This window comes from Salarias fasciatus, chromosome 9 (genome assembly GCF_902148845.1).
Source record: "Salarias fasciatus chromosome 9, fSalaFa1.1, whole genome shotgun sequence".
In the NCBI taxonomy this organism is placed as follows: domain Eukaryota; kingdom Metazoa; phylum Chordata; class Actinopteri; order Blenniiformes; family Blenniidae; genus Salarias; species Salarias fasciatus.
This window is the reverse complement of record NC_043753.1, coordinates 18,606,714-18,624,899: the sequence shown is the minus strand read 5'-3', so window position 1 is coordinate 18,624,899 and position 18,186 is coordinate 18,606,714. Positions and strand designations below refer to the sequence as shown.

Sequence of the window (18,186 nt, the reverse complement as noted above, 5' to 3'; positions counted from 1 at the left end):
CTGGAAGCCCTCTGCCCACCTCCAGAGTAATGGAGCCAGGTTTAGAAGAACCGCGGATCTCAAAAAGCGGAGGAAATGTGAACTTGGCGAGGTCTGAAAAGCCGACAAAACCCACAGAAGCCAACAGGTAAAGTGCGAGGCGAAATGCAAGTGCAGTTTTAAAAGTGAAAACGTCTCCGCAGCTTTCCGCACGATCCTTCGGAAATATGATCAATTTAACTTTTCTCCTTATTTAGAAATTCAAGGCTCATCGTCGGCCCTTAAGTCTGTAGATTTTCTTCCTGCCTAATCCCTCATTTGAAGTAAATAAAAGTAGTAGAGCTGTCATGGTCAGGTTGTTTTCCTCATCTAGCTCCCATGCTTTATAATTATTCATATGAAATGTGGTGCTGTTGATGGGCAACAGTCTTATTTTCTGCTTCAGTCAACAGTGCACATTTGTATTTCTAAATTGTGGAGCGCTTGTTATGTAAGGCAATTTTCTGCCTTCTTAAGAGCCAGATCTCCTGTGCATTAATAAGTGGCTGGGCTGAGCTGCTGGAGAGCTGAGGGGCCTGTTCATGCTCTAAACCACACAGCCACCAGCAGCCATTTAAACACCAAATACCACGGACAGAAGCTGAAAGTTCTAGCAGAAATTTGTCTTTTTTTTTTTTTTTTTTTTTTAAAAAAAAGGTGTTGTCCAGGATGATAGTACTTGGTTGTGTGAACGTCTTAGGCATGTTTTCACACACAGGCACAGGTATGTCACAAACCGAATCGTGGATCTCAGGTTTCTGTTGATAACGGACGTGTCCTTCTCAAGTGTTGAGGCTTTCACTGACAAGCTGCGGGACGAACCATTGGGTCCACAGTGGAGCATGTCATTCTAATTTTAATTTAATATCCTTCAGAACGACGCCGGCCCGTTTTCACCAAATTGAATGAACATGGAGCTGATCTGGAAAATCAATTAATCAATGTGCAAGGCTCATTTAATACACGTGTTAATATAATGGGAGGAAACCCCGCCGCCCATAAAGAAAGAGATATTCGGAGCAAATTGGACGGTGGTGATTGTAACAGCGGCTGACATAAGTAAGAGTGCACCGCAGCGGAAAACAGTGACACGAGTGTCTGAAGGGGCCTCAGCTGGAGACAAAAGCAGCAGAGATGGGCCCGAGATTCGAGGAAGGGACGGCGGAGGCGAACGGGAACGGGAGGGAGGAGGTGCAAAGGGGAGGAGGAACGGGGAGGATGGCAAGAAAGTGAGAAAAGACGGAGAGTGCACAGAGCCAGGCCTCTGAAAGGCCGTCGTGGTTGGCAGCAGCTGACCTTGGTGACGATGGGTTTTCACCAGAGGCTTCTAATGAAGGCTGATTGCCAGGGAATAGTGAGGGAGCCAAGGGGCGGGGAGGAGAGTGTGGAGGGGGAGTGAGAAGAGAGAGAGAGAGAGAGAGAGAGAGAGAAAGAGAGAGAGAAAAGGATTGAGGAGAGACTCAGGTAATTGCAGCACTTGTGGGTTGAGGCCCTGCGGTCCTGTGATGTCGGGGTGCAGTGGGGAAGAAGAGAGATGTCTGTGGACGCTTTGGTGGTAAATTGTGGAGCACAGGGATAGGAGGCAGGCCCCTAGGCTGTAATTACCCCTATGAGTGTGCGGATGGAGAGTGGACAGGCCCAGTGTGGGGCTCTGACAGCGATCAAGGGGGACAACCGCGAAGGGGAGAGAGACGGGCGGCAGGAGTCTGACAGAGGAGGAAGACAGGACGCCTCCACCTCTTCCAGGCCCCCCCAAAAAACCAGCCAGCCAGACACTGAACCAAGGTCAGAGGCTATTAGTGAACACACAACACGCTGGCGACAAGACAGCCATGACAGGAACAGCAGCGCTGTGGACGATGCGGTTTCTGGACGGAGAAAGACATAATGTAGAAGGGGGGGTGGAGGAAACAAAAAAAAAAAAAAACAAGCAATAAAACGCAACTAATTAGTTGGGAGACTGAGAGGGAGGCATGCTGGGCCTCCACTGGATGGCGCAGCAGGGTCAGGAGGTTCTGGGCAGACCAACTGGAATAACAGATTTGATAGGTTGGCCTAAGCTTCCTGCTTCCACGGATCAGTATGTGCCGCCTCTCCTCTCCCTGCCTGGGCTGATGTAACTCACTGGAGTGGCAAATTACACCAGACCTACAGCTGTAGCCCGACATTATGATTAATTTGATCAGTAATTTCTCCTGTTTTTCATTTTAATCGCCGCGACCATTCTGCTGTGGCAGGTCTTTCAGATCTAATTAAGATCAATTCCGGTGTAACAGACTTGGCGCGCCTCTACCCCGTCAAATCCCTGAGCTCTCCGGGCGTGGAGAAAACCCGCAGCTCTAATCAATCAACTTCCAGCAAAATCCAGCGGGCTCCCGCAATCAGCCCATTAACGCACTTAAGCAAATTTCATAATCTTCCCCCGTCTATTTGTCATCACTGTGGTGGTGGCTATTTCAGGGAGCCACGGGCCGCATCGCACTGTACTCTGTACACCGAGCATGTCGGGAGAGAGTGGGAGGCTGACAAAGGTGAATTCTCCCTCAATTTAACCAAATTATGAGCATTAATCTAAGTTTAATGCACTGACTCAGGGGGGGACACGGTCTCTTATGGTGTTAATTTTACTCTAATAAGGATATTAATGAGCCAATGACTGAATTGTGCCGCACAAATTAAAAACACAAAAATACTGGAAACACTGGGGATGTAATGAATGCTCGGGATTTCCTCACTATGAGTTTCCAGAGTGTCACACAGCTCCCATGAGAAGAGAATTACAATGGGACATTAATTGGAACATAATGAGGTGTTTGTCTCTCTGTAGCTGTATATTCTGCAAATAGTTGAATGGCTGAGTGATTCTCCTCGTCTGCATAATGACAGTAGGAAATAGGGGTGTTATCTGTGTAATGCTCATTGTATTATGGTAATTATGACTCCACTTTACTGCACAGACCAGTTCCTCTGGTTAAAACGTGGGGACGTAACAAATTCTCCTCCGTGTCTTCAATTAAAACGCACAAAAAGAGGATGACAGTGACGATTCGGATGTGTTGGTGACAAAGGCCCCCTGCTCAGGGAGTTTCTCTGACTGTAAAACTTCTGTGAATTAACTAATTAGATGCTTTTCAGAGTTAAAAAAAAAAAAAAAATCCAATCACCGACCTGAGTGGTGGAGGAAGGAGGAGTGAGAGTTTAAATCCCATTGCGGGCTTGAGAGTAGCGGGGCCGCGGCCTGTCCTTGAGCGGGCACCTCGCTGGGGGACACACTCTTTTGACAACCCCAGCACTGACCCAGAGAAACTAAACCTTTTACGGCCATTCTGACTCACACACACACACACACGCAACGATACGCACACACCCCATAATCCTATTTGATGAGGCAATATCTTAATGACACCTGATGTGGCCCCTCTGCCCCCCCCCCTCCAGGAAGGTCTGTCCTCAGTCATCATGCTCAGCAGAAGTCAGTCTATATAAAGCTTACGGTCTCAGTTTCACGCTCGCTCTAAAACACCTGCCTGCCTCTGACGTTGTGCGTCAGAGGAAAAAATATTCAGGGATTCTTGGAAATTTGACCAAACGGTTTCCCGGCAAATCAAAGACTTGTACTAAGGAGAGTCTCGCCGTGGAGCGTCTGTTACCTAAGGTGTTTGTGCAGCGTCTGACGCAAGCTTAATGCACGAATCTGTATGTTGGTCAGTAACTCGGGCATCCACAGTCAGACTGAACAATGTGCTCGCTGCGATGTAGCTGCTAGTCTTTGGAGCCCATTAAATCCAGAGGCTGTTTTTCCTGCTGAGTCTCACTAGGCCGTGACAGGGCCGGAGAGGGCTGCAAGGGGAAACAAATAGCCCAACTCATCCTGGCCATAAAGAAGCTTGCACCACAACCCAATAAGGGTCTGACGCTGATGAATGTGACCGGGGACAGAAAGGCGACCCTGGCCAGTCTCCACCAGAAATGAAACCACAGGGATATAAAATAGGTTATTATCGTCACACTGTGACAGGCGGACGGACAGAAGAGCGGAGATGGATGGACAGACAAAGTGACTAAAAAGGAGGTTGAGTAGGCAGAGAAGCGAAGATTAAAAGACTGATTATAACTGGAGGATAGTTATCCTCAAAATCCGTCCCGCATCTGCAGCAGCGGGAGGTGATTCATGCTCTCGCCTGGCCGAGAAGTTCTATGTGCTCAAGTGCGTCGAGGCTTCGACAACAAGTTGCATATTCTAACGGCGCCACATAAACAGAGGAGCTGCCAGGCTCCATTTAAACACTGCCTCTTGATAAGGATCAAGTGCTGACAGAGAATCAAGCGCTGTGTATACTCCTTAAGCAGCGCATTTCCTCAAGGTTGACCTGCCCAAATCACACTGTTGATAATGACACTATTTAGATGCACACTTCAGCACTTCGAGTATTATCCCTCTCTGAAAGGACTACAGACCCAATTTCTGCCCTTTTACACCAACACCTATACACGGAGTTCTTTACGGTTCTCGTGATGCAGATCTTCTGATATATTAATCAAAAGAACCTCATGAATGGGCGAGAGGCAGCGGGTTCCCTCTGAGTGGGTTCAAGTGAATATCGAGACAGTGATACAGCTGGAGTAAGAGAAAGAAAGTAACTGAAATAAGCCACAAAACAAAAGTCAAAACTTAATGAATCATCTGCGAAACTATGTGACGAGTGAACCTGGTCCGAGACAGGGAAAGGTTCTCACCGGCAAAGGCATGGGCGGAGTGACGGGCGAAGGGAGGCTGCGGGCTGGTGACTGGTTGGGCCGATGAGGCGGCGACTGCTGCGGCTGTCCGGAGGTGGAGGAACAAGTGGAGCCCGGAGACGGGATGGAGGTCTGCTGTTGGCTGGGCGGTGTCATGTGGTGCTGGGAGGGCAGCTGGTTCTGGGCGTGGGTCTGTTGGTGATGGTGCTGCTGCTGCTGCTGCTGCTGCTGTTGCTGCTGGTGGTGCTGCTGCATCTGTTGGAGCTGCTGCAGGTGTTGGAGCTGGGAGTTCAGCGATGAGGTAGCTGTTGAGGAAAAGGAGATTTTTATTTTCTTTGATTCGTCGTCGGGCCTGAAGTCTTCGGAAAACAGATGAGCTGCAACTGACAACCCGACAACGAGTGTTTCAGCGCGTAAACAAGAAGCCCTCATTATTTGAGGAATATTCCAACACCTCAGATAGAAATATATGCACATGTGAAGGTGTGAGATGTATAGGATGAACAGTGAGAGACAGATGTAAATTGCACAGAGCCACAACAAGGTCCTCCAGGAGTTTTCTATCCTGCACGATAGAGTCAGTGAATTTAATTTAGCTAGTTGGAGGACAAAGCTATCAAGCCAGACTCACATAATTGCTCTCTCTGGAGCCAAAAGTCGTCATTGTCACTTGGAGAATGACAGAATCTTTGGTTTAATGGCTTAAAATCTCATAAGAAAGAGACATCCATCTTCACTGGAACAGTTCAGAAATAAACCCATTAACTAATTGGATCCAATAATGGCATGCCATTAGAGCCTAATTTCTACATTTAAATGCTTATAAATTTTTATGCAGCTTAAAAAAAAAAAATCGAGTTAACGCTCAGGCTAAGCAAGGCAGCGGCTGCACCAAGCTTCCAAGAGCCCGGAGTGTATCTCCGAAATATAAAATATAGCAGATACGGAAACATGGTGGTGTGAACACTCCTCGGCTTCATGGCAATTCTTCACGGCGGTTCACCCCGAAACATCTGAACGCAGCGTTTGGTGGTTTTCATATCAACTCACTCACACTTAATGTTTGAATGTCAGAAGAAAGCTCCGACACAACGCAGACAACAAATCACGGCCGCTGAAGGCATCCGCTGCAGTACTGTATGTGGAGAATTGGGATAAAATAACAACATCTTGAATGACCTTCACACCTGTTTGCGAAAAAAGAAGCGTTTCCTCACATGTGATTTTTTTTTTCCTTGATTGGAAACTTCACAAAAGTGATTTTTGTTTTTCTTCTGAACAAACCAGAGAAACCAATCACTCCTCTTTAAAGAGAACATATTGTTCTGATATGTGGCCTATATAACAAAAACGGACATTTCAGTCTGAGCTTCTGCTGTTGCCTTGGACTCTGCCATGGTTTGACGCAGGAAATGAAAGAATGAAACTAAGAGAGGACTGTGACAAGTTTCTGTGTGGATGAAAAGATAACGTGAGCTTGATGGGGAAAGACCAGATACCAGAGTGGGCACTTAAAATTTATCTTGGTAGAAAATATGTGCGTATGTTTAAGTGTAAGAAATTAATACATAAATTACATAAAAGCAATCTTTTTTTTAATGAAACTACATAAAATAAACTGCTTTGTCTTCTATTTATTGGAAGCAATGTAAACACAATGTAATATTTTAATTAAAAATGATGTTTGAATGAGTGTCAATTTTTTTTTTAACACAAATAAACATTGCACATCAGGAATTTATGCCTAAAAATCTGCAGCCTGTGCCTCAAGCTCACAAATGATGATTAAGATCATTTAAAACACCAAGAACTGAATAACAAACGCGATCTCCAAAGGGTGCTTGTGATCATCTATTGATAATGCAGCGCAGCAATTGTGAATACACGGCGTGGACAAGCTTGTATACACACCGAATCAATGCACTTGAATTATTTAAGTATGCCTGTCTCATAAAAGATGAATAAAACATCAGGGCAGACACGTTTTTGATTAGTGTGGTCACTCGGACTCCAGGACGGCCACAGATGAACATTTGATGAAGATCAGATCATCCTCCTCTTCCCCGGCTCTGCAGCAGCAGCAGCACAGCCAAAGAAAGCCGCCGTCTTTCGGCCAGTAAACAGTACACTTTTACATTTCTTCTACCTCCTGACACATTGACACTTCTCTCACACCCCCACCATGAATTATATATCATCTGTGCAAACGGCAAGAGTCCAATTCTCACTTGAAATGTTGGGGCAAGTTGTCTTGTGAGTGCTGAGCCCTTGACAGGACCGGCTCTTTTCCTTTTGCAACTTCTCAACGACAAAATGTTGAGCCCCATTTAAAGACGGAATAAAGCGGGAACAAAGAGAGAAGAAAACAAAAGGGGGGTAAAATGAGATTTCTGTCAGAAAATTATCGAAACCAGGCGAAGATCAAAGACGATTGAAGAATTTCCTCCAGCGCCAACCATTACGCTGAGGAACAAGAGGCACAACAAAAGAATATGAGGCAAAAGAAAACAAATACAGAGGGAATATGGAAGAAGCCCCATGTGGCCTTATTATAAGGGCTACACTGCAGGTAACTATATTCTTTAACAGCAGTGCTTTATAAATTCTGTCATCTTGTTAAGACTGTCAGGACCACTGACCCTCCCTTCCTCTCTAACTGGGCAACGGGCATCTTGAAGCTCATTCTTTTAACCACAGCTGTCTGATTGCTTTGCTTGAGCACATAATCCAAACGGCTTGTCTCAGCTAATTGTTTGTGCTTCTTCCTCCAGCAGACACGGGGCCGAGGATGAGAGCGGGAGCTTCACTTATGATGGAGCGAGGCCAAAAGGGTGCCGGGATCCTATAGAGCTCATTATATCTCCAACTGTCTCTTTGTTGTGTTTCATATTCACCAGTCCTTGTCTGCTGCGGCGCAGGCAGCGCTCCCACTTAGTCATCACGCCCGAGGGGTGGAAGAGCAAGGGGTCCAACTTTCTCTGTTGTCACAACTTGCCTATGCTAATGTTTGTATTAAGAAATGAGCTGCGCGGAGCAGCGAGAACCATCGGATGCGAGCCGAGCTGCGGCTTTCGGGGCGCCATTTAAACATTTAACAACAATCGTTCGGGAGTCTGAAACCCGCGAAGTGAGAAGTCTGAGGCCTCCAACCTTGTGCTTTGAGAAATTGTCTGCCATCTCTCTCTCTCAGACCTTCTTTTTTTATGCCTTAGTGCCACAGCAGAAATCAACTGTTATCTTTGACTGTCCCGGCCCCGGCTTCTGAAGTACTGGAGGACGGAGAGAGACTGATTGTCAGAGGTCGAAAGGCTAGGTCAGAGCCGACTCATTCGTCAGACAAAATGCTATTTTTGTTTCCTGTGTGGTGGAGGAGCGGGGGTGGAAAGGGTGGGCAGCCTGCTCTCTCATTACCAGCTATCTCAGTAGTCCCTGCCAACCCCCCTATTACAGCACTTTTCTCCCCGGGGTTGATTCAAGCTGGGCTCCTTGTTTTCCTCACGATGTACGACACCTGCGTTTACAACTCTTCCTGATGAGTTACCTTATACGTTGCTCTTGTGTGTGTGTGCATGCTTGTACGTACAGATGGAGTCAAAGTCCAGCTCCTCAAAGTAAATTTTAATGCACTACTGTGCTAGAAACTGAAATAAAATCCAAATATCTCCTCATGTTAAAGCATGAAAATAAAACAAGAGATAAATACGCAGCGCACAAGTCTCGACTTTACAAAACTATTTTAATGTCACAGTAACATCCGCGTTTGTTTTTGGGAGTTGGAAAAAAAAAAAAAAAAAAAAAAAAGAAAACCTCTTTTGATGCATTTAATCTTCCTACAAAGCAACAAATGGGTGCTCATCATCTTATGTTTGGCACAAAAGGCCTAGTCAAGGCCAGCATGAAGTGTGACTGCGGAGTCAAAGTAATCACATCTGCACAAAAGGACTTTTGACTATCTTTCATTCTGCAGACGTGAATGCGCTCCGCGTTGCATAAAGTACGGTCAAAGGAAGGTGGGAATGATCATCTCATGTCAGAGGAATTCAAGACTTCTGGCATCGTGAAAGAAAGCAACGGTACACAAACCTTGAAACGAATGCATTGAGTTCACAGACATGGATAAAACTTAGTGGTGCCTTTTGTGTCTCATCGGTAAGTTATGTGTATGTATGCAGACGGCCTTTGAAGCAATTGATGCCGAAGTAGTTCCTGTTCCTACTCTGACTTTATAAACCCACTGGTGCGGTTAAGTACATTTAGCATCATTTAGGAAGAGCAGTGCTGTAAATTAACTCGCCGATCCGAAACTGCAGCGGAGTCTGAAACTGTCCGAAGTGACCCAGCGTGTGTGTTTTTTCGGGGGGCTGCCGCCGTCTAAACACAGCTGTCACTCGCTAACAAGAGAGGTGAGAGGGGACAAACAAGCTCCCCATTACTGCTCTGCCTCACGTCCCGCTATGGGAGTCCATAAACCACTGTCTCAATTGCCTTTTCAGTGAGTCACACTGATAATTACTCCACTGGAGGTAAGGAGATTTAGACTCTATGAGATCTGGTAATTATGAAGGTGGTCAAAGGAAGGTCATTTTTTTACTCTGAGGATTAGATGGGCGCACTCGCACGCTGATGAAGAGGATAACATCACTGTCTCTGCCCTCATTTCTTTTGTTCACTGATAACTTTTATCACTCTGGGTCACTTTGTTCATATACAGTACCAAGACTTATTCTTTCCTGTAATAATTATTCTGTCAATTTCTTTTTGATTAATTGTTTAGTCTTCGAGACTCTGCAGGTTCGGTGTAATCTACACTGTGATTTTTTATTCTTAAACATGAAGACAGATAATTAAATTGAGGTCTAAATTTAGGTTTTTGCTTGAGAAATGGCCAAAAAGTACAAGTCAATCATAAAACTTTGCCACCAAGTGAAGGACAGATCGCTCATTCAGGTGAAAGTTGCGAGTAAAAGTCCAGCAATGAGTGTGGAAAGGCAGTCACAAAGTAAACCTCCTGCCAAACATAATAAAAATAATAATAAATATGATAAGATCATTTTTTCGTGAGGAGTGATTTTGAGAGTAATTTTACTTTGAAAGAGAAATTGTGGACTTCCTGTTGGATTTAGGTCAGCAGTGTCAGCACCTGAATTTTAGATCTCAGTGAGACAAACGCCTTGGTTTGATGTCTCTACGACATTGCTACAGGCCGTGGTGGCTGTTTTAGTGTATCTAGGTGGCGCTAGAGAACATATTTTGGCAGTGATGGGGTTATTTTTTCCAGTTTATGAAATGTTTCACCAGTCCGGATGTGCATGCCGAATTTAGTGAGTTTTCGTTGAGGTTTAGGGGGTCAAATTTGCGTTTAAAAACGTGGTCAGTATAATAAGGACGAAGCACAACAGAGACCTTGCCCCTCCGGGACTCGGTCCCTAAACATTCATACACTGATATAATAGTGCATCTAACTATAATGTCATTTCTGTATAATTCAAACAATACTTATCTTTTATTTTCCCAAACTGTGAAGCACATTAGGCTAAACTCTGAGCTGACAATAAGAAGCAAATGTTGTTTCTCACTGCGTTTTCTCTCTTTACAATGTCGACCATGTACTCTGTGTTTTACTCCTTTTACCGGCGAGTCCGTGCGATGGGTAATCACGTTAACGCGGAGGAGAGGAGATTCCCGCCTTGGCGATAGCTGGAATAAACATGGGGAAAATGAAACGGTAAAGGAGTTGGTGAACTCCTGAATAAAAACATTACTCAGAACCACAGCAGGCAATATCTGTGTTTCAGTGCTGCTGCTGCTGCTGCAGGAGGAGCCCAGCCACTAGGAAAAAATAAAAAATAAAAACATATATAGGCAGTTAAGATTTGAGCGGAGCCACAGCCACAGGATTTTAGAGAGTAAACCGCATCGCTTGTAGGGATCCAGAGATAATGCTTTCACTTTGTGATGCAAGGCAATATCAAGCAGCGTTGTAGGATTCTCACTCTGGGGGAAGCATTTCAAAGAATCAAATCCTCTCCATGGAGTTGTTACACATACAAGAAAATCCCTGTGTACTCGATAATGTTGCCCTTTTGGTGGTGCTCACGCTTTGTTATTGATTTCCAAAGTGTGGTCCAGGGACCTCTGGGGGGCCCTGACAAATTTCCAGGGGGTCTCCAGCAAAGTGAGATCTGGTTTATTTTCTCTGTGATTTTATTCCTCTGAGAGTTTGTGTAGGGACTTTTTTTTTTATTCCTGCCTCTTTGCAGGAGTCTGCAGCTTCATGTTTAAAGCACTAAGAAGGCACTATTTAATTTCTCTTATAATTTCATCCTTCACGGTCTAAAAACGTGTAAAGTCTGCAATGCATAACAACGTCTGGTCTCGCTTTGCTTCGAAAATAAATACAGGGGAAAACTTGTTATGTCGGACTCTAAAACAAAAACCCTTGAAAACACAACAACAGAAGAACAAACATCGTTTGGATGCAGAGAAATATTCTTAATTTTTCATACACTTCCTTGAAGTTTTACCGGTTTACTATAAAAATATGAACTTCTTACGGAAAAACTCAAATTAACGAACAAACCGGTTTAATTTAATGTATGAATTCAGAGCTTTCCCCTTTCTGTTCCAGCCTCATTTCAAATACAGCCGTCCTCAGACAGCCTGCACTGCTGCGGGACGCAGTGAGGGGTCCCTTGCTTTTGTCCTTCAGAGTCCAGAAGGTGTTGCCCCCCCCCCCCCTTCCTTCCCACCCTTTCTTTAAGTTAAAAAAAAAAAAAGAGAAGCCTGTCTGCCTGGCAGGACAGGCTGGGTTATTACAGCGTGTTCATGGTCCCATCATGTGTCGTCAGACCAAAGCGGAGGCCGCGAGTAAAAGCCTCATGCAAAATTTATGTTCATGCGGCTGTTTCAGTGGGTGGAAAAATCAATATTGCGGGCCTGATGCACGGAGATGACTGAGTGCTCTCTGACTGACAGTAAAAGCTGAGAGAGATTGAGGGGCTACATTTACTGCTCCAGAAATGGAGTGGAGTAGAGTTGCCCTAATAGTCTAGTTCACCTTAAATTTGAATTTCATTGTGGATTATTTTGGTACCAACTTGAATATTGGCGCGTTGAAGAATTACACCATTTGATAAAGAAACGGGAGCAAAGGAGGACTTAGCGGGCTTGTTTTCAGATCACATCTTGCAATGTGGCTTCTGAGTCGCTACAGTATTGTATATTACGGGGTTATTAAGCCTTCCCTTCCTTCCCGACTCACACAGATATAAAATGATTGTAGAATAATCAAAAGACAATGTGGGTATGAGGAGGACATCATAGGGCTTTTGTTCTGCGCTGCTTCGCTTACATATGCTTTTGATAGCGTGCCACATACCCACAGTGCATTTGGGGAGGAATGTGAGAAGAGAGCGAAAAGAAAGTGAGAAAAAGAAATTCAGTGGGATGAAATAACCCCAAACAATGGGATTTGCTTTCCATTCTTCTGCCTCCATCTTCTGTCTTTAATTATTCCCTTTGGTTGTCTGAGGGAGCGTGTAAGCACTTTCACACAGCACAACATGCCCAGCAGCACAACACTGTCTGCCTTAGTGATGTGGAGACTTCTGAGTGACACTGAGCCTCTTGTGATTATTAATGCTGTTTAATACAACACAGAGCAGCCACTATGACTGAGGGAAAAAACAGATTTCAAAATGCGCGCATTCAAAATGCAATGTGAACGGAATTATGTACAACACGGGCGCCGCGCTGGAGATACGTTTTTTCCTCCGCTACATAAACAATGTGTACACCACGAAATGAGTGTTTTGTAGATGTAACAAAGAAAATATGTATTTGATAACACATACCAAGGGTGCTCTATTTTGTACACAGCGTTTAATGGAACCTCAGCTGATCCTGGTGGGATCCTTTGTGCCGCTTTAGTAGTTTCTTCCTGAATCACATATGAGATATTTGAGAGCCCAGAACGATGTATGATGAATGAAGTAGCATGCTACTTATACGCTTATCGTGCTCACTGACTAGCAACAGGTTCAGCAAAGGGCAGCGGCAGTAAATGAAATTCCGCACCGGGACAATATATCATCAAAAGAAATGTATGCACCCGAAACTTACAAGCCTTCTTCGGATGCGGACAAGGTGCCTGACGGGGCTGGGGGAGGGGTGAGGCGGCGGCGGCGGCGGCGGCGGGGATGGTGAGAGGGGAAGAAAAGCAGGGCTGGGAGAGGGGGAACAGAGGATGGGGAGCTTTTTCTTTTTCTTCCTTCCGTTTTTTTTTTTTTTTTTTTTTTTTTTTTTTTTGGTGGATGGGTGAGGAGCAAGCAAGAGGGGGGAAGCAACAGATTTTGTTGAATCAGTTCTATTTTCATACTGGCTGATCTGTGTCTTTTAACCATTTCACTGCAGCTGGAAAATGAAAGTACCAGGGCTAATTTCACAGTGAGAGCTCACTGAACAAAACCTCCCACGGTCTGTGGAAAAAGGTGCTAAGTCTACTTTGTCACTGTGAATTACGGCAGTGTAATTCAGGAAATGGCCTTGCGTATGATGGAAAAAAAAAAAAAAGACTAGAAAATATGTTCAGAGGAAAAAAAGAAAAGAAGAAGAAGCTAGAAAAACGTTTTTTTTTTTTTTCTTTTTCCTCAAATGTACTTAGTGAGGCTTTCCTGTGATCTGCAAGTAACAGATACCTCCCTCCAAACACGCCGCCCCATTCCGATGCCACAGGATCCATCTGAGATGTGTCTGCAGTTAGTCCAGAAATAGCGCCCACGGGACCGACGCGCTGCCCGGGCCTCCTGCGGGACCTTTTAAGCTGCACTGATACTGATAAAAGCCCCCCACAAATCTGGCCCCCAGATACCGCCGCCATTAATTAAGGTAATTAGGCCCAGGTCAGCAATTAGTAACCACAGATAGCTTTTAGCAAGGCTAAGACATCCCCGCTGGCGAGGGGTTTGGTTCCATACCATCTGCTGACAGATGTGGCCATGGACTCTTTGGTTTCACGCGCGGGGAAGTGGAGAGCGGTGTTTAAAAGTGACCTCTGTGTGATCCGGGCCGCCTCCCAGACTCCCTCAGCTTCTCCGCCGCCGCCGCCGCCGCAGGATCACTTTGTTTCTTCTCACTTCTTTTTTTTTACCTCTTTTCTCTTCCGACCGTGGAAGAGAAAAGCGCTATGAAAATCCATACGTGTTGTTCACGGCCAGGGTGGGAATAGGAAACGTTCACTGCACAACATATCGAGCGAAATTAAAACATCTGGGCTCAGTGTAAGTAGTATTGATTAGAGCGTAATGCTACATTGATTTGCTTGTATTATTAAGTCCATGATGGATCCGCATTGATAAAATGTTAGTTTATATTATAATGTTATAAGCACTTATAAAATTAAGATGTGAAAACAATGGAAATAACACATTTACTATTGTATAAGTGAATATTTAAGCCTTTTTCTGATGTATGACCATGCATGTCCTCGACTGAGGCACATCGTGTGAATAATACATTCCATAGAAGGAAACAGGTACTTAATAGTGTGTAGCCAATCTTTTACATGAATCTGGTTATTAAATAATCTCCTGGGGAATCACCAGTGCTATGAATTGTGAATTAAGTGTCATTTTGATCAGTTTAGCATGTGTACATGTGACAGATAAATATGTTTATTCACAGTTCACATATCCTTTAATCGCATTCTGGGATTCAATTTCTTCATTTTCAGGCATTTTGAGGATTTCTGTCGGCACGCTTTTCAAGGCTTGACACGCTAACAAGACGACGTAAAGCGTAAACCTGTGATATGAAGGCGATTATCAACAACAGCACAGGCCTGGTCAACGCATGTGAGAAACATTCACAAACAAGCATGGCATTTATACCAGTATCAAAACACACCAGCGCGTGTGTTTCATCCTGTGGTGAAGGTGTGTGATATGAGACGCGCTGAGTCGCACAGGCTGATAAAAAAGAAGAAGAAAAAAAAAAAACACACAGTGAATACACACATTCAACCTCGGAGGACAAATCATGCAATAACTCACATTACCGAGAAATGGGAAATAAAGGATGCAGCTGTGCTGCTTTACACAATTCCACATTTGAAGCAATCGTTGATAACACCACTTTCATTCCAGTTCAGTCCCATAAAATTACCATTAACATTACAACTCATGCAGAACACAGATAAATGTAAAATGTCACCCAGTTCTGCCAGGCAGGAATTCAAGTTCCACAAGATTACCATCTCTGTCTGCTCTCTCCCACTGCACCTTGTCTAATATTTCATTTACAACATTTCATAAGTTCATTTTCCCCTCACTGACCATGTAAATCACAAATCAATTTTCATTTAAAATGCTTGACTACAGATTGTTGCTGAAAGCTTCTGGATTGCACCTCAGCAATACGGCAGACCTTTAGCAAATCTTGTGGAAAACGGCGTTGGCCGGAAGAGGGAGTCAAAAAGTGAGACGTAATTTCAACAGAACAACTCGGGGGGCCGCGCGGTCAAGGCATTTACCGGGAGCGCCTCACAAGTGCCGAAATATCAAAACAAGCCGTGATTATGTGTTGTAATTCGATACTTTCCTAATTTAGTGAAAGCGGAGCCTGGTAATTGACCGGTCGACTCAAAAGCAACAACAAGGCGACCGCTTGATAATGGAAAGATGAACTCTGCCAACTGTGCATAATTTTTTTCGGAATATTTAATCAATACGTGGTACATTATTAAATACTAAAGATTTAATTAAGAGCGTTAGTGCACAAATTATTCCAGAGGTTCAGATGATTGAGGTTTTATTTTAACAGATCCAATATTTGGCGAATGAATGTTAATTTGGCTAAATGAACCCAGCAGTGTTCGGAGGATTCACATTTAAAAACTTAATTACGCCAGCCAGTGGGTAATCTGCTTTCGCTCAGGAGCTGGGGGAATGGCAAATATCTAAATTAAAATGGAATAAAATTGCATGTTTGTGATTATTCCTGTAACTGGAAGCTAATTTCAAAAAATTTGCCAGGTTGTAATTCGAGCTCCTAAGTCAGGAAACTATCCTCCCCCCAATTGCACATTGCTTGATTGCCACCTTGAGTAAAATCCATTAAAATAAATGCACTCCCCTCCCTGCGCTACACGGCGCAGACGGGCGCTGTGTCGCGCAGAGAGTCTGTCTTGTAGGCAGGAGGTTTTGCAAAAGAGCCTCCCTCAGTGTTTACCAGCGAGGGCAGATGTCAGGGTTTGCTGTGGAGGAGCAGACACAGCCACATCTGATTAACAGTATTATTGTCCTCCTCCAAACCACCATAAAGACTGGTCCTCCCCCACCCCGCCCTCTCTCTCTCTCTCTCTTTCTTTCTTTTCTTGCTATTTCAGGCTGTGGCAGCGCGCTGTCCTGTGGCATGGCTGAACCGGAGTGACACTGCCACCATCCACAGAAACAAAACAGGAGTCAAGAGCCAGAAGGTTAAGACAAACAGTGCCGCTGTTTCTTACCAGACAGATAAGAAGAAAAGATGTCTGCTGACAGAGGCATGAAAAAAAAAAAAAAAAAAAAGAAAAAAAAAATCATTCTGTATATGTTAAAATACATGGTGAATAATTTGCGCTGTTGTTTTTGCGCAATTATGAAAAGCATGTATCTTCAATTCAGAACAAATCATTAGCATGTCTGCAACAAGTGCAACAGCGGGAGGTAAAATTTACGCGCATCTCCGCTTCAAAACAGACGTCAGAGTATAAATCAGTCTCGTGGGAGCGTGCGCGGCGGTGTGCATGTACAGCAAACCCGAGCCTGAGCGTAAATTTGTGTGTTTGATTCTAACCCTCTAGTTGTTCTCCTGTACGTTTTGATTGGTGATTTTTTTTTTCTCCCCTCCTTTCTTCTTTCTTCTTTCCGTCGCCAAATTGTGACAAAGGCAGTAACCCCACGCGCTTCCAAGCTGCTTATTGTAGACAAACAATAAACCACTGGCAGATATCAATGGCAGAGATGAGAACCTGGGTGCCATATCTGCTGGGACTGCCTGGCGAACCTGCCTCTGCCTGCGCTTCATCTCCAGCAGCACCTCTCACTCTCAATTATTTGGCTGCTGTCACAACAAATCAATCAAATTACCGCTCCAGGACTGTGTGCAGCTGCTCCTATTGCACCGCTAGTTGCATTAGCTTTGAAATGTATGAGGTCTACATTTTATCACTGTTATTTATTTAATGCGGCTCTCTCCCCTGCGAATCATCTTACAACCGCAGCAAAGTTAAATCATTAAAGGACGACGCGGAATACATATTGCCGGAGAACACTTCAAATTAAACAGCGGTGGGGGGAGAGGAGAGGAGCTTGGCCTCCGTTGAGTTAAGATGGCAGACGTTGACGTGAGGAGCGGTGGAGTGCACGCTCTCGGTCACCGCACGTTCACACAGACAACAGCTTATCTCCTTCCTTTGTCCGAAAATGATTTGACCAAAAAAAAAAAAAAAAAAAACACACACACACACAGGAGGAAAAACAATGAGCAACTAGTGTGGCTATAACAAGCCTCAAAACGGATGTGTGAGAAGCTGCAGCTCTGATAATGTAATGAGTAAAGGGACGCGGAGGCATTCCCTCGGCAGACAGAGGTTAAGTCGGCGGCCCGGCCCGGCGAGCTCACCTCTTAAAGGAGCAGCAGTCAGCCCAAGCAGAAAAGATGCAGCCTGACATGCCTAACTAGTGTGGAAACATTTGGCTCTACCCCCAGGAGCCCGCCCTTTGGTGGTGTAATGAGCACAGTGATTTCCCTAATTTGTATCGCGCCGAGAAAAAAAAACCAAAAAAAAAAAACCCCGCAACCTGCGAACGACACCGCCGAGCGTTTTCATCAGAACGACAGACATGCCTTTGATTGGCACTGACACGGGGTCTCATTACCGCAGGTGAGTGGGATGCCGACCTTTATCAGGGAGCTTGAGTGCTGTTTTGTGTTTCCTGCGGACGAGTACAGAGGAACAATGCTCTCACCTCACCATTAGAAGTCGACTCTCTGATGTGGTGCGCTGCCTGGCTTTCTGCTGAGAGCAAATAAGATGGGATATGCTTATTAATATGAAAGCGCCCCAGTAAACTAGCTTCTTGCATTACCTTTGAGTGAGTCGGAGAGGAGAGGAGTAGACAGATGAGACTTTGTTGTGTTTCCTCCCATTGAGCATTACATGTACAGTGCTTTGATACAGCTCGTTTTACAAGTATGGTAATCACGCTTTGCTTGTTATAAAATCAGGTGAAATGAGACGCATTAAAAATGCAGCAGAAAGTTAGCATCACGTCCAAGAACAAGAATCCCTGGTTGTTTTGTCTGCAGCAGCTGTAAACATATCAAAAAATGTGAAATTCATGTATGATTTTTTTTTTCCTGATCAGCCGTCATATTTACGGACCTCTAGCA

General features: G+C 44.6%; 1 protein-coding gene across 2 annotated transcripts in view; it reads right to left on the bottom strand.

Annotated features, from left to right (window-relative positions):
* The window catches only part of pou6f2 (POU class 6 homeobox 2), a 75,175-nt gene that overhangs the window by 24,118 nt on the left and 32,871 nt on the right, over positions 1-18,186 (bottom strand). For both annotated transcript variants that reach the window (XM_030099147.1, XM_030099148.1), the window contains one exon: positions 4,756-5,060. In XM_030099147.1, coding sequence (XP_029955007.1) covers positions 4,756-5,060 — 305 coding nt within the window. The remainder of the gene's footprint in view (positions 1-4,755; positions 5,061-18,186) is intronic.